Below are 17,621 nucleotides of genomic sequence, written 5' to 3' on the forward strand. Positions count from 1 at the left end.
TTGTTTATCATTTTGTTAGAGGACCACAAAACAAATTAAGAGTGTACTGGGGTTTTACTGGGGCTGTTGCTGTGTCACTTAGCATCAGATTAGCTCAGCTGTGGTCAGCGGTGGAGTGGGAATAAAAATCAGCCAGACTTTAGACTCAGACTGGCCCGCCAAAGTCCACCTGCAGGCACATACCACCTATAACACTAGAATCATGTCGTAAACAGAGATTCATTTAACTGTAATGGTTTTTAGACCAATACATGGGATAAAAACTCCTTTACAATTCTAATGTAATTATATTTATATAACTTGGTAATGTTATAATTGTTTTTAATGCTGTATCAGTGTTGCTTCTCAAATGTGAATATTTTCTGGTTTCTGTAACAGTAAACTTAATATCTTTGGGTTGTGGACTAAACAAGACATTTGAAGAAGTCATTTTTTATGGACCAAACAAGTAATCAATAAATTGAGAAAATAAGCAATAAATAAGGATTACATAAACACAGCTCATCTGCAGAGACCAGCTCACAAAAACAAACCATCCAAATCAATGAAGCAACCTGCTAAATTTACATAGTGATCCCTAAAATATGCTGCTGCTGTCTGTTTTTGTTGCAACTGCAGCAGGAGTTGCTGATTGTGCTGCAGTTTGCTCGTCTACATTTGTAGTTTCTGTCTGTTTTCTGTTTTTTTTAGCCATTTTTGAATGTCCATGACAGTGTTGGCATCCATTTACCAGCTTTCTTTTTTATTTAGGCCAGCTGCCAGCTTCACTATCAGCTCACTACATCCTCACACTCATGCAGCTCATGCAGAGCAGGCAGAAGGGCCCCATTGGCTGATTCTGGCTGATAATATTGTACAGATTACTACACTTTTTTCCAATTTGAAAATAATATATTACTATGCCACCAACTTTTACAAATGAAAACAACAAATGATAACAACAAATTATGTCAATTATAGTCAGGCAGAAAATGGACGAAAGCGTCTGCTTAATGTAATGAATGTAAATGTAAACGTAAGTAGGGGTGCGGAGGGTGCTGCACCACCCCCTGGTGGATGGTAGAGGACCTGCATGTTCGCAACTATAAATCCTCTAAGACCTACGAGGCCGTGTATGAGGATGTAGCAGGATCAGATTTAAAGCTTTAGTGAATATACTGGTATCATATGAAACTAGATGACCGAAGGAATCCATTGGCACCAACCATGCCATGCTGGGAAGGGGGCTAAATAGCGCCCCAACGTTAGGTGAGGGAACTGCCACGGCGATTCTTTAAAGGGATCCCTTGACCTCTCACCCCAAGATATCTGAATGAAAATGGGTTCTATGGGTACCCACCAGTCTCCCCTTCACAGACATGCCCACTTTATGCTAATCTCATGCAGTTTGAGGAAAAAAACATGCAGTTTTTGCATGCAGTATAAATGTTTTATTTTTGCCTATTCTAAAAATGGTGTATTTGAAAATTTCTGCTTAATGGGGTCCCTAAACAGTCCTGGAATTGCATATATTGGGTCTAACTGGAAAGCTGAGACTCTTGTGGATTCAATGAGCCCAATTGTATTTATGTGTGATGATGTTAGTCCCCATAGTAGCCATTTCATTGTAGTGAGAACATTTTTTTGATAATCACAGCCTCATGAAACTTTACAACCACAAACCAGAGACCAAGGGCGTTCATCGGATGTATGGCTTTCCTAGGTATATTGACAATAAGGGGGTTTCTGAGCAAAGTGCTTGCCATCCAATCGCTGAAAAATACAGTTCTTACAGAAATGGTTTTTGATATCAAATCACAGCATCGATTTTTCTATAGTGTTCCTCAAGGTCTTGGTGTCTTAATGTGGTATTTTGGAGGGATTTTTGACCATTTTTAATAATTATCGAGTGGTCAAAAATGGTTAAATTTTGCACCAAATCTGTGTAACAAATAGTATCAACCCAATGATTGCTGCAACTTATGAGACATAATTGAGCATGGGAATGGCCATCATATACTTCCATTATGATGTTATAAGCCCTTATAATGCTAAACTTAAAAGATTTGAACCGGCACTTAACCGAAACACAATGTTTATTACAGATTCATGACTAGAAAACTTGACTCACAGTGCTGAGATATAATCTTCAGGTTCCTGGTTTTCAGATGACGTATCACCACTTCTATTTGGAATATAATGTTGACCTGCTATCTCCCCCTAAAGATCCCCTGTCCAGATAAAAATGGGTCTATGGTGGGTCTCTAAGTGTTAATAAATATATAAATAAAATAATAAATAACTAAATAAAAAGTTTCATTTAATTTTTGTTGTTTATGTTCATATTCTAATGATATTTTGATTTCAGTAAGTGGTTAATATTGCGTCACCATGTTTCCCATGGCTATGCCTATACTTGATGTGAATTCTTATACACTTCTGAATTCCACCACATTGTGACTTGGTTTGACATTTTCATACACAGTCAGATGTGACTCAGTTTACTGGACGGAGGCTGATTTGATTAACAAATGATGACACATTCTGTCGTTCTCCTAATCTTGCACACAATCTTGACCTCAAACCGGTTTCTCTGACATATTACAAAACAAATATCACACTGCTGCCTGTGAGCTTGAATGTATGGTCATAATTTTATCCATCAGAATGTGGAAGCTGAAAGTGAAGGGTGTTCTTCAGGATGGTGATGGAAACGTTTGCAAATCTGATCTCAGTAACTGGTCTTAATTAGGACATGTGTCTGTATGTAATACACTCACATATAGTCACATGTGGTTCATCATATAAAACACATTTCACAAAATGACTTCTTTACTTACTTTGCCTTTTAATCATTGGTCATTTGGGAAATAGTTTTTACCATTATTGTTAAATATCAGTACAATATTTTTTGTACTACCTATTTATACATTTTGTAGAATTTTTCATGAAAAATTATTATATGTGAGACCAGCCAATAGCAGATAGCTATTGGTCTCATATGCTGGTGTTTTTTTTTTACCAGTAGTTGGTTGTTTACCAGTAGTCAGTTGATGTTGATGGTGCTCAGCTGCCCCTCATTGCTTCTTGTGTCTGTGCTTGGTGTTTGCTTGGTCCTGCTGAACACTCTCTTCAGGTTCAGCTTGGTCCGAAAGGCCTTACAGCTGATGAAGTAGATTAGTGGATCCAGGCAGACATTGAGAACTGACAGTAAGGTGGTCACTTCAATCAGGTAGTACAATACCCTGCGTGAGGAGCACTGCCTCTTCAGTAAAGCATAGGGAATAAGACCCAGGTGGTATGGCACGAAACAAATGCAGAAGACGCTGACCAGCACCAACATTTTCTTGCGGGACTTCTTGAGCTTCTTGCAGCTGGAGGATGACAGCTGCTTCTGCTGTGCCAGCCACACAGTGCGGGAGGCGCTGTAGTAGAAGAAGACCAGGGAGATGAAGATGAACAGGAAGGTGACAGCAGAGCAGATGTGGATGATTTTGTAGAACACAATGACCTGGGCACTTTGCAATACATCACAGCTGTCAGGGACAACAGTCAGTGGTGGCTGGGTGAGGAGCAACAGGGTGATGTAGGAGGTCATAATAGCCAGGAGGACAACCCAGGTTACCATAGAGATTATGCGGGCAGCCTGCACTGTCTGCAGGATGTGATTTCCTGAGGGATGGATGATCTTCAGATACCTGGAGACAGAAGAGGCAGATGAAAAAAAGAGCAGACAACAAGGGTGTGGTGCTTCCTGGATCAAACCTGACCAAAGCCACCCAGCCTGGGCCTACCTGCCAGCAGCGATGTAGCCCATGAACAGGATGCTGGCATACATATTGAGGTAAAAGATCGACGAGGCAAAGTTGCAGTGGACCAGGCGGATGGTGATGGAACTGCTGGTGAAGTTGGCTATGTAGAAGGGGAGGCAGAGGCATAGCAGGAAGTCAGACACTGCCAGGTTCTTCAGGTAGACCAGCATGATGCTGAACACCTCCTGCTGACCTGAGCAGAAGTAAACCTTCATGGTGAAGCCATTGAGGAGTAAACCCACCTGGAGAGAAAAACACAGAGGATGGGGAGGATGGAGAAAACAGTAACAATAATAATGACTTACTTGTCTTTGTTGTCCCTACATCATAAATCATATAAATGTGGATAACAGAGCACACTTTCAGTCTTTCCTTGATTGCTAGATTGTTTATGAAAATTTAAAAAAAAATTCTAGGGGTTTTGCAATTTCTGTTCATGGCAACTATGGTGTGGTTGAGGTTAGGGGAAGATGGTGGTTACATCTGATGATAAAGGTGAACTTTAATTGGAAGTCTGTGACAGGATGTGACCCCAGTCACCTGCATGAAAGTTATACAAGCTGCACACTTATTCCTGCATTGGCACTGAGCATTTGCACTTGAATTTGGTTGCCTCAAGATTTCCAAAGGCTGTGTTGAGCCTCAACCTTGTGGTCAGACAAAGGCAGGCCTACTTGTAAACTCTGAAGCCTGACCAAGAGGCTGCCTTTGTCCCCTCATACTCCATGTGCATGAGACAAAGGCGGGCCTGCATGCAGTTTTGAAGCCTGATAACCAGGCATTTTGCCAGTGAAACAAAGGGAGTCCAAAAAGGACTCCATCCCCCAACATGCACCTCTCAGTTCACAACTAGGTGTTAAAACCAGAAACTCTCGTCTCTCATTGGCAGAGATGCTCCAACACAGAGGAAGTCACGGCAACACAGCTGTGATGTCACCACCCTTTAAATACTGAGTGCACCCAGAAATCCCTGCCTGTCCATTGTAACTGAGCTGGGGGGAAGTTCTGTCCCTCTGAGAACCAGTTTACTAAAGGAGGTAACCCCATGCACGTGTGCTTTTACCCTACTGACTGGAAGATTCTCCCCTCACTGGAGGAGACGAGACTTCGCCAGTGTTCACCTGAACACAATCATTGGATCTGAGAGCAAACCAGCACTCTCACTGCCTGCAGAAGGAAGAAAAGGATTTCTTCACAGAGATGTGGATAACTCCTACTCCCCACTCTTCAACCAAGTCGACTCCACTGTTTTCTCTGCAACGCCTGCCGAGGATCAGCTTGCTGTGAAATCTGCCAACAGAGTGCGGACGGCCCCATCAGCATCCAAGCCGAGGAACTGAGCCGTACCAAAGATGGACTGAACACACACCCTGTTTGCTTTCTGAAGCAACCAAGTAAGAGGTTTAAGTCTGGGCAGAGACAGTGTTGGATTATGTGTTATTTTCAGCTTCAGTTTATTTCTCATTTTGTTGTGTGAATTGACGGATTGTGCTGTTATACTCTGAGGAGTATTTGAAGTTTTCTGCCTGTTTAGTTGTTTTCACCACACTAAACTGTTTTGTGTTCATCCAACTCAGGACTGCTGTGTTTGTGCCACCCTGAGTGAGAAACCAAGTTGCTTCGTTGATCAGAAACCAGGCAATGTGCATTACAGACTGCCATCCATACATGCGCTCTCTGTGGACAAAGACACCGCTTCTCTCCCCCTCATGGTTGCTTGCCCTCCTCTTTCTTCCCTCTTTTGCTACCAACACACACACATGCACACACATACACATGTACCGACATCTTCTTACACATCTGACGGTCAGATAATGATGGACAAAGCATCGCTCTGTTCCTCCTTATCTGCCATCAGACATGTGTGTTCTACACGAAATTGGGTGACTACATGATGCCGACCACCAGGCGACGCAATCTTTCTATTGTCTAACCAAGACACCAAAGTCACTTCCGCTATTTGGGTCTCCCGTAACTTTACATCCACTGTCCTTAAGATCACATGACATTGTCTCACAAGATCATCTTGCCCACACACACACATACTCCTCTACACTCCCATACTGGCACACACACACACACACACACACACACACACACACACACACACACACACACACATAGACACTCACGTATTCACCTGCATGTGTTCAACCTTGTACAGCTTTGTTTGATGTATGTGTGCCTGGGTAATTTAGTTGTAGTACAGTAAGTTATTGATCAAAGCATTTGTCAACTTTGTTAATTCTGCTAAGGTTAAAAAACACTGTTATATCTTTAAAGAGAAGTCTTTTGTCATTATTATGTTTTATATATTGTGAAAAGTGGCTGATTGAGAGAGTCAGAGCTCGAATTCATACCTTCTTTGTTCACCTGTGAATGTTGATATCCCTCAGATATTAGCATTCTAGGTGACCTCTTTTATGAGACTACTTTATTGTTTGGTTATTGGTCCTAGTTTCTGGGTGGTGCCCCGTAATTATTCATTCATATCAATACTTTTATTAGGTTTTATAAATAATAATTGCCCCTGATAATTATTAATTATTGCTAATAACCAACTGTACTCCTCGCAGATCTGACAGCTGTGTCCCCCTGTGAGGCTCTCTAACAGTTGGTGCCCCATATTATTAATTAATATTAAAATTACTTGATTTTATAATTCATAATTATCATAGATAATTATGAGGTTTAATTATCATAGATAATTATGAATTATTACCAATTACCAAACACATTCCTACAAGATCCTACAGATTGGTGCCCCGTGTGAGGCTCTCGTAATATATCAGCCTTTTTTGCACCCAGAAATCTCTGCCTGTCCATTGTAACTGAGCTGGGGGAAGTTCTGTCCCTATGTGAGCCAGTTCACTAAAGGAGGTAACCCCATGCACATGTGCTTCTTCCCCACCAACTGGAAGATTCACCCCTTACTGGACAAGATGAGACTTCACCCATGTTCACCTGAACACAATCATTGGATCCGAGAGCAGACTGCTGCTGCAAACCAGCGCTCTCACTGCCTGCAGATGGAATAAAAGGATTTCATCATGGAGACGTGGTTAACTCCTACGCCCCATTTTTCAACCAAGTCGACTACGCTATTTTCTCCACAACGCAAGATGCTGTGAAACCGGCCAACAGAGTGCGTGGAGGGTCCCGTCAGCATCTGAACTGAGGAACTGAGCCGGACCAAAGACAGATTGAACATCCCTAATAGACTCTGCATTTTACTTATGGTCTAGAAATGAAGTGTGTAAAGGACCTGTTTTTATTTCATTTCTCCAGCTAAGGACAGACTTTAATATTCCTCTGTCCAATCTCTTTAGGCACTTTCATGTCTGCAGCTTTGTTAAAACACATTTCTTGCCATTCCTGAATCCACCACAGGGTGGCTGGATAGATGAGTTACTGAATTTGAACCCTGCCTGCAAGGGCTTGGTATCCATCCTATATGAGAACATTCAAAGGACCGTTCTCCTGTCTCTTGGATATACAAGGAGGCAGTGGGAGGAGGAATTGCGGATAGTGATGTCAGACTCAGTTTGGCAGTTGGTGCACTTATCATCAGTATGATTCAGATGCAGGTTTTAGCAATTTAAGATGCTCCATAGGCTCCATCTGTCCAGGAACAGGTTGGCTAGAATGTGCCTGGGGTGAGACCCTACTTGCCCCAGATGTAACCAAGAGCCAGCCAACCTCAGTCATATGTTTTGGGCATGTCCCAGATTAACTAAATTCTGGACAGATATATTCAGTACTTTTTCACTCATTTAAAGCAAAGATATCAGTCCTAAACCTCTGACCTCTATCTTTGGTGTAACGCTAGATAAGATGCAGTTATCAACAAATCAGCCAGAGGCCATAGCTTTTTCCACATAATTGGCTAGACAACTGATTCTTTTTAGTTGGAAGACGGCATCGTCGCCATCCCATAAACGCTGGATGGAAGAGGTGTTGGCACTCCTCAAACTTGACTGTGTGTATATATGTGACAGAATGTGAAGGCATATATATATGTTAGATGGCCAGTGTTGTCCTTTTTTTTTTATTTTTTGTGTTTGAATGTTTGCATAAAAATGGAAAAATTCAGTTAAAAATTTGAATCATAACAGACTGTGATCCAAATATTTGAAACTCACCAGAAATACCAGACTGTAGGCCAGTGCGAAGTAGACGTGGCCTGAGGTGTCAACCTGTTCGCAATGAGTCGGACCTTTGGCATGAGTCAGGTTGGTAACTAAGGACATGTTGAGCGATGAGGTCACTTCCATTCTTGTTTCTGGAGGTCCTAACAGAAGGGAGACAATTATATGTAAAGTGTTAGGAAATTGTTTAAATGACATTTAAAACACAGGAACTGGTGGAAGCAAATCACCACAGCAACATCAAAAACACATAAAAAGGATTTCTGTGCATCTTCCAAGCCACTTGTTCAGCAATGAATAAAGTCTAACTTCTGTGATTTGACAAGTCACTGCAACAGTGAGCTGTAATTTCCTGGAACCTAAGTGTAAGAGAAAAGTCATTGTCTACCTTTTATGGTCCTTTGAGTCAGAACTCCATCTGACCACTGGTTTCCAAGTTACCAGAAGAACAGCAGCAACCCCTCCCCACACACCTTAAAGATCTGTATTCTGATGTTTTTTGACTCATTGTTTATAAATACAGTCTATTTTAAACATATCTGTGACATAACAGTCTATTTTAAACATATCTGTGACATTTTATCAGAGTAGGTGCTCATTAATAAAGCAGATTTTATGTAAATAGCTTCGGAAACAGCCAGCTGGAGGACAGAGGGGAATCTGGGCTGTAAGAAAAGATGGATTTGAAGAACACTGACCTACATGAAAGTACATAAGCTGTTTTCAATAATCAAACATATCAATATCGGTGATCCTGGCCCTGTATTACTTGGTATCGGATTGAAACCAAACTTTGTAGATTCCCTCACCCCTAATTCAAAGGTCATACATCACATCTTCTGTGTTTTCTTTTTGTTTTTCTTCTGTGCAGTAAGTACAACAGTACACATTCCTTCACGGATGTTTGTTTACTAGCATCCTGATCAGCTTTAATGAGCCTACAGTGCCTCCTTGAAAACCACATATCTGGAGTTTAAATTGGAGGACTTGTTCTTATTTGCTCTCTTTTAACAATTGGATAATTTCAGATAGTAATCAGTTTACAACCTCATACATGATTTGTGCTGTTTTAAAATCTACCAAGTCTCTGAATTTTAGATCCTTTCATTTCCCGAACAGTGTGTTAGAAAAGAAAAGTACAAACTGACCAGCTGCACTCACCTGTCTGTGTGTCTGATGTGGACGTGTGACATCTGCAGAAACACTCTGTTGTGTTTCTGATTGTCTAACAGTTTTGTGCTAGAAAGTTGATCATTTGCAAGTCAAAAAACAAAACATGAAAACAAAGCACAAAGACTGACACAATGCTGTTCACTGCTGCTGCTCTTCTGTCACAAGAAGAATATTGTATGTTAATGTAACATGAACCAAGCACCGGCCTTCTAAGTTTTTTATCTACAATGTTTTAATTTATTTTGCTACTCAGGGATGCAGAGGTCTGTATTTGTTGTTGTTTTTAGATATATATTTATTATGTGCTCTTTTTTGCTCATATGTATGTTTGACTTGCACTGAACCGTGTAGAGACAATGTTTCATTAAACTATATGTGTGAATTCATGTGTGGTTGAAAATCAAATAAAGTCTTGAAAGTGAACATCATATTTTAGCATCATGCTTCCTCTAAGTAAGAAATCCCTGTTGTGAAACTATATTTTGTGTTAATTTAACATGTCCTGTAGTCTTCATATTTACAGTCTGCTCTTTGATATTGTTACCAACCTCAGTGCAGTCAGTCCATGTCCTGCTGAAGAAGTCCAGGAGTTATTCAACCAAAAATACAGTAAGAACATTTTTTGCTGCAGTTTGAGTCTGATGTAAAAACAAACCACCAACATGTCTTTAGTCTTATTTCACAATATCTACATTTCAGATGTTTTATCAGCCATTTACTTACAAAATGTGTTGAATACAAATACATGCAAAACAAAACAATGTGCTTCACAAAAGATGAAAAGTGAACACTGAAATATATAAATAGATAGATAGATAGATAGATAGATAGATAGATAGATAGATAGATAAAATGAAAGATAAGATGCTAAGATAAGATTGAAAAGATAAGTAAAGATGTTCAGACACATTCATATCTTTGTCAGTGTGAAAAGCTTTTATTTTAGTGGCTACATGATAAATACCAGACACGTATCGACTGAACACTGGTCTCTTATTTTTTTTGGTTGCTTACCTGTGCATCAAGAGCACCTGTCAGATCCTGATGCTTTTATTACTTACATGTGCACAGTGGTGGGAAGTAACTAAGTACTGTACTTACGTACAGTTTGAGGTATTTGTACTTTACTTGAGTATTTCCATGTGATGCTACTTTCTACATTTCAGAGGGAAATATTGTACTTTCTACTCCACTACATTTATTTGACAGCTTTAGTTACTTTTCAGATGAAGATTTGACACAATGGATAATATAACAAGCTTTTAAAATACAACACATTGTTAAAGATGAAACCAGTGGTTTCCAACCTTTTTGGCTTTTGACGTCTTACAAAAAGCAGTGTGTAGTCGGGGTCACATTTCACATGTCTATGAGTTGTTAACAGCTCCACCAAATAGTGATTTTTCCCTCTAAACTTCTCACATGCTTTCATTTCAATAAATGTTCAAATGATCCAATATTTCAGCAAAAATCAAAAATTAGAGAAAAAGTCAGAAAACTGAAAACAGATTTGTGTATCAGAACTTTGTTTTTTCTTCTTTCCTCTCCCATTAATCATCTCACGGCCCCTCAGATTTATCTGCTGACCCTTTGGAGGGGCCCGACCCCTAGGTTGGGAACCACTGGACTAAACTAGCTAACTGTATCTAAAGTAGTTGAAACTAGCTCCACCTCCAGCAGCTACAACAGTAACATGCTGTGTTGTGGAAATTTTCTCTCGAGAAAGAAGGCACATGGAGACATAAAGAAAGCATTAAACATTGTTACTTGTTGAAGCAGTTGTAAACACTGTACAATCCATCACATCATCAGTAACAATTATACAAATGTCCACACACAAACAAGAATACAATCATCTTGTATCTTTGGAGAGAAAGCATGTTGTTCAGCTGGCCCTTTCCCTAAAGCCAGCCCTTTCTCTAAAGATTGTGAACTCAAACTTGACAGCTTTATACCTCTCCAGAAGCAAAGCTAAAAACAGTCTGGTCCCGAAATGGACACTTCCACAAACCATTACACCTTCTTACAAACAAGTATGGTCTCTAAAACAGTAGGCTTAAGACAAAGATATCTCTAGCTAACCCCAGAGGTCAGCAAGCAACCCTCAGATAGAAACAGGTTCAAGAGTTCAACTAGCCTAGGAGTAGGATTTTTTCACCAACATGTGTCCCCAAAATGACAATGACATTACATCACATTCAGTTGATAACAAACATTGACTCCTTAGTTTGAAAACATTTGTAACATATATACAAAATGTGCATATCAGAACTCAAGAGACCCCAAACTCAATATATTTTCCTTGAAACCTAAACACCTAAACACTTCATCATCATTACATTGCAACAAAAACACTACATCTGATGTAAAATTAAACCTCTTTCAACACATTCCAAAAAGGTAAACATGACATGCCCTTTTGACAACCCACAAATCCTTGACTCTTCTTACATTAAGACATTCTCAAACATGAAACTGCATGTATTATACAACACTCAGTGTACAATAACTAGATGAAAAGTGTCCCATGATGATGAACAATGTCCCTTGCTGCGATGTTTCTCCTTGTCCCAGAGTCATATACCTGGGTTCAATAGTGACGATCTTACCAAACCTCTAAACACTGTCCCAGAAACTTGATTTTGCTTGTCCCAGCCTTGTGAGAACAACTCTTGCAGTCAGAGTTCAAGCAGGCTCTTCTCAGAACCAGTCTTGCTCAGACCCTTGCAGCCACTAGCTTATAGCAAGTGTTGAATCGAGTCCTTTTGTCCTCGTATTACACCAGGCTTATCCACACGACCCTCCTGGTCCTTCCTGTGGCTTCCTCACAGCCCTGGTGCCCCAAAGCAGCTTCAGTTTTGCTGTCCAAACTCAGTTCAGTGTCGTTCATGACTACATGCCTTCATGTGAAGGAATTGGGGGAAGAGTTGGCCTCTCTGCTTACTCTGTCCCACAAAACCTTTCAAAATGACTTGACACTCGATGACGTCTTCAACAGTCCCATTTCGTCCAACCAAACTATCCAAAACTCAAACACAGTCAATTAATAACAACATCACAGTTGAAACACGACTTAAAGACAGTTGAAACAGGTGTGGGCCGAAGCTACAGCATGTAATGTCTACCCTTTTAACACACATCATGTTTAACCGTGCAATGCAACAACAAAACAGTCATACACAAATTCTATATCAGAGTTGTAGGTCTCTTCAGTTCCTCACTGATTCCCTCCTGTGTTCCATAATCTAAGCACATCTCCATCATCAGAAAGAGCCTAATCATGTGATGCATCAATAAAACAAACCCTTGTACAAATTCATGGTTCTTTCAATTCAATTCTTGATCAGACAACTTCTAACCAAGACAAAACTCTTGTACAACTACTTAAACACAAACAATATCCAACAACTTTGGTTTCTTACTTAAGACCTATTTTTTTTTATCTCAGATTCCTAAGAGAGGCATGTTGTAGACTCCCATATTGAGGAAATCCTGAATTCTTATGCCACTTTGGCAACAGAGCCATCATAACTCACTTTTCTTTTCTTTTTTTTTATTCATTTTATGTTTTTTCCACTTTTCCTTCACTCTCCCGAGTTTAACAACTTCTTGCTAACATTTGCTTTGGAAAGTTAAATCTTTTCTGAACTCTCCTCTCATTAACTTCTTTGCAGGTAGGAGCTGCAGACACATACCCGCACGGCAAAATGCAACCCAGGAAAATAAAAGAAAAACTGTGTACACATTACAGCACAGACTTTAACCTTGCTTTAGCGCTTTTCCACAATTTACGCAGGCTCACATATTGATAGAACTCTGATCTCACCCCGTATTTTAGGCCTTTTTGGGGACTCTAACCCCTTTTATTTCTATGGCTTTTGGTTACGCAGGCTCACATATGGATGGAACTCTGATCTCACCTCGTATTGTATGCAGGCTCACATTTGTTGTTCCCGATCTTACCTCGCACTTTTAGCCCAGGGGACTCTAACTCCTATTAGCTTTTATCAAGGACTCTAACCTTTAAAGGGACCCTGGCAGCGGACTCTAACCCTGCCTCTTTTCTGTGCACTTTTTAGGCAAGAGAACACTTTTCTCTCACTTTAGGCAAATTCCCTAGGAATTCCCTCTCTAAGCTTAGAGTATCTATGACGCCATTAAAACTTCAACAACCACCAATGCATGCCTTCGAACTAAACTCCCTTTCTTTTCCCTAAAAATTTTGGAAGCAAATAACAAATGCAATTTCCACAGAATTAATCACAATTACCAACAAACCAAAGATTGCTTACCACTGTCCCCATTTCCTGGAAGGTGACCCCAGCCTTCTCACAAAAAGACCATAACTTACATAGGTCCCCGAGGTTTCTGCAATCTCCTAGGATCAGTCCTGGCCACTGGACAGGTCAACTCTCCCAGGAAAAAGGTCAGTGGGTTAGCATCCCGGACGAGCCCCCAAATGTTGTGGAAATTTTCTCTCGAGAAAGAAGGCACATGGAGACATAAAGAAAATATTAAACATTGTTACTTGTTGAAGCAGTTGTAAACACTGTACAATCCATCACATCATCAGTAACAATTATACAAATGTCCAAACACAAACAAAAATACAAGACTTTGTTCTCAGATCTCAGCAATTAAGTTGAGTACTATGTTATCAGAACGGTTAGAAATGACAGACAAAACTAGGAGTTTTAATAAACTGTTAAATGATCCTTTAACTAATAACAGAACATCTCTACAGGAGATATCATTGTCACACAGATTTATTTAAAATCATGTACAAACAATACAAGGCTTAAACCGACAGCTACAAAATGTACAAAGCAGAACAGCAGGAGTACAAAACTGAAAGCAGAAAGAGCCGAAAGGTACAAAGGTTCCTCTGTGTGTGTGTGTGTGTTTTGTGATACTGTATGTAGGGAAATAAGTAACAAAGGGATGTTTTCTTTCTTTCTCAATAAAGAATAAAAAGCAAGAATCAAACTATATACAAACAGAGATTTTGTGTGAAATGACAAGATGCTTGTTATGTGAACACACTGCGGCAGCGTCGGTGTGAAAGACTGTTGTTCACACTGATCTGATATGAGGTGAGTTGTGTTGACACTGCAAACAGGCTTCAGTTTGACTGAAACCAGGAAAACAGCTGCGTCACCAAATACAATAAAAACTCTATCGAATTTGGTGTGAAAAATGGAAGGTTTGTAACTTCTTCTGTACATCTATTAGAAACCTATTTAACATAAATGTATTTTTAACATATTTGAATGTGCTTAACCAAAGGCATTGGAATGTAAAATTTAAATCTCAATATATTATATGAAACATACTGTTTTTTGGTCAGTTTATTTGAAGAGAATTGATTGGCTGTAGTTCCTGTCACTGTTTGTTAAAAGTTTTGATCTTCTGAAGGTCATTTGATTGTTTTTCTCCCCCTAATGGTGGAACATGATTATCTAATCACCATCAGCTGTGTTACTAGGGTGTGGCCTATATGACATACCCATGCCTGTGTCCTAATATGATTGTTGAATTTGAAGAAGACCTGAGGGCCGAAACATCATTCGAATAGGAGAGAAATACAAATGGAGCCAGAGTGTGTGTGCAACACTTTTTTCCTGCTCTCAGTAAGAAAAATATAGAAAATCACCAGACTCATCCTTTAAGTTACAGCCCATCGGTTTGCCTTGTTGAAGTGTTAAACGATGCCTCACTGTCTGTGGCTCTCGGCTGCCCTTCACTGCGCCTCCTTGCCTTCTTGCTATGTGGACGGCTCAGCTGAGCCCGGAACGCCTCACAAAAGATGAGGTAGATTAGTGGATCCAGGCAGATGTTGAGAACTGACAACAGGATGGTCATCTCCTTCAGGTAGTACAACATCAGGCTCAAAGAGCATCGCCTCCTCAGGAAGGTGTAGGGAAGGCGAACCAGGTGGTGCGGCACGAAACAAATGCAGAAGACGCTGACCAGCACCAACATTTTCTTGCGTGACCTCATGAGCTTCTTGCAGCTGGAGGATGCCGGCTGCCTCTGCTGTGCCAGCAACACACTGCGGGAGGCGCTGTAGTAGAAGAAGACCAGGGAGACAAAGACGAACAGGAAGATGGCAGCGGAGCAGATGTGGATGATTTTGTAGAACACAATGACCTGGGCGCTTAGCAAGGCGTCACAGGTGTCAGGGACAATGGTCAACTGTGGTTTGGTGAGGAGCGACAGGGTGATATCGAAGGTCATAATGGCCAGGAGGAAAACCCAGGTTACCGTGGAGATGATGCGGGCAGCCTGCACTGTCTGAAGGATGTGATTTCCTAAAGGATAGATGATCTTCAGATACCTGGAGAGAAGAGAGGCAGGCGTCAGCAGATTATTTCACTGATTAACAGTGATACAAATAATCAAACCACAGATTTCATGAGGAATGAAGATTCTAATATTAGTTCTAGAGGAGAGGACCAGCTCTTTACTCCTGCAATGATACAAGGACATGGAGAAAGCTCATGAACATTTCAGCTGGCAGGAGTTCCAATGTGCTTGTATTCTATGTCTGTGCATATGGGAAGATAAACTCACTTGAATTTGTATATTGTAAAATGTAACTTGTTTCAAATTAAGAATATGAGTGAAAGGGCTGCATTCATAGTTTAGGTTAAGTTAACAAATACAAATAGCTCTTCTAACGCAAACAAAAGTTATCTTGACTAAATTTTGCATGTTGTATAAACCCCTGGTCTTCGTTCAGTGGATTCAGATCTGTTCATTTATTGAACTGCACAGGTTGTTGTTTGAAATTGTAAATGTAATTCAGATGAAATTCAGTTTTCATCTGTATTTTCTGAGTTTGAAGTCAGTTTTTTATTTGACTGTAAGAACTTACAGCTGTAGTTACTGCTGTTGCTCTGTAGAGTCAGTATAAAGATAATGTGCAGGAATATAAAAACAGACAATTAAGCAATAAAACATTTATAAAAAGTATTAACTGTACTGATAAACTGCATGGTGTGTTGGAGTCTAGGGTGGGGGATCTACCTGTTAGCAGCGATGTAGCCCATGAACAGGATGCTGGCGTACATGTTGAGGTAAAAGGTGGAGACTCCAAAGTTGCAGTAGATCACGTGGAAGGTGATGGAGCTGTTGGTGTAGTTGATGATGCGGAAGGGGAGGTCAAGGCAGAGCAGGAAGTCGGAGACTGCCAGGTTCTTCAGGTAGACCATCAGGATGCTGGATACCTGCTGCTGAGCTGAGCAGAAGTAAACCTTCATGGTGAAGCTGTTGAGGACCAAACCCACCTGGAGAGGAAACAGGAGGAACTCAGGACAGGTTTTTAAGAGATTAACATGTGTGCTGATTAGCATACGGAGGATGAGGAAATGTGACTGTAATCTGAATATTAGACACTCACCAGAAACACCAGACTGTAGACCGGCATGAAGAAGAGGTGGGCTGATGTGTCGACCTGATCACAGTGAGTCATATTATCATCATTGTTGGTCTGGTTGGTGACTGAGGTCACTCGCTCTGTTACCAGCTCATCCATGTTTGTGGAGGTTCTAAGAAGGGTGAACACAATTATATCATCTTTGTAGTGTTAAATATAGTTTGACACATTAACTATGTATCCTACTGAACCATCAGCTGACTTTATCATTACACATGTAAGACAGGAAGAAGCCTTGTGGATTTAATCTAAAGTGAGTCCAGGTGCCCTTTGTTAAGCATGTCTTTCAGCAGTCAGGTGTCCATATGAACAGTGAAAGAGGTTTTCCTCGCTGTAATCATTCCTCCTGTTCATACTGGATATTAAAAGATCCTTCAAATGTGCTTTCAATGTAAGTGATGGAGGCCAAAATCCACAGTGTGTCCACACAGTCATTTAAAAGTTGATGTGAAGCTTATATGAGGCTTCAGCAGTCTGAGTTAGTCATATCAAGTGGATATCTGCTGTAAGTGCTGTTGCATAAATGCACCATGTTCATGATGCATAAGTGATAATTGATTCATATTTGATTCCATTATTTAATACAATAAATAAATAAACAATTTATTTTTTTTTAAAAAATTGATGTAAAGTTAAAATTTAAATCTGATGTGATTAAACAGATTTGTCTTGTACAGTATAGGAATATACTGATGTATAACAGGTAGCAAATGAACATAGATGACTGAAAGGGTTGTAACCACTAGTGCTGTAGCGGAGTGAGTGGTGGGCAGACGGGTGGCTGCCCCAGGTCCAGTTACAAAGGGGCCCACCTTGGGCCCAGTCTGCCTGCCTGAACATGCATTTTGTTGTTTAGTTGAATATTAATATTACATTATTAATATTATATAATAATATTATATTAATAAGTCTGTTTGTGTGTCTTGATCATGACAAAAAATAAAAAGTCCTCAGAAGACTCAGAGTCTGTCTTCCACAGAGTAGAGACGAGCCCCCACCTCAGCCAAGGGGTTCTCGTCTTGTGTCTGGACAGAAAGTGTGTCAGACACATTTTCCACGTGCACATCTCAT

General features: G+C 40.3%; 2 protein-coding genes across 2 annotated transcripts; both read right to left on the minus strand.

Annotated features, from left to right (window-relative positions):
- Positions 1–3,025: 3,025 nt before the first annotated feature.
- Positions 3,026–8,201, minus strand: LOC137186812 (P2Y purinoceptor 14-like). Its single transcript, XM_067595848.1, has 3 exons — positions 7,934–8,201; positions 3,774–4,033; positions 3,026–3,677 (listed from the first exon to the last, which is right to left on the minus strand). Exons 1-3 carry the CDS (start codon positions 8,135–8,137, stop codon positions 3,026–3,028), a joined length of 1,116 nt encoding a protein of 371 aa, XP_067451949.1. The 5' UTR covers positions 8,138–8,201.
- A 3,297-nt stretch (positions 8,202–11,498) lies between these two features.
- LOC137186593 (P2Y purinoceptor 14-like) lies at positions 11,499–16,658 on the minus strand. The gene is made up of 3 exons (XM_067595638.1): positions 16,515–16,658; positions 16,142–16,401; positions 11,499–15,449 (listed from the first exon to the last, which is right to left on the minus strand). The coding sequence occupies exons 1-3, from the start codon at positions 16,647–16,649 to the stop codon at positions 14,783–14,785; spliced, it is 1,062 nt and encodes a 353-aa protein (XP_067451739.1). The 5' UTR covers positions 16,650–16,658; the 3' UTR covers positions 11,499–14,782.
- Between the last annotated feature and the right edge of the window lie 963 nt (positions 16,659–17,621).

Source organism: Thunnus thynnus, chromosome 7 (genome assembly GCF_963924715.1).
Source record: "Thunnus thynnus chromosome 7, fThuThy2.1, whole genome shotgun sequence".
Lineage (NCBI taxonomy): Eukaryota > Metazoa > Chordata > Actinopteri > Scombriformes > Scombridae > Thunnus > Thunnus thynnus.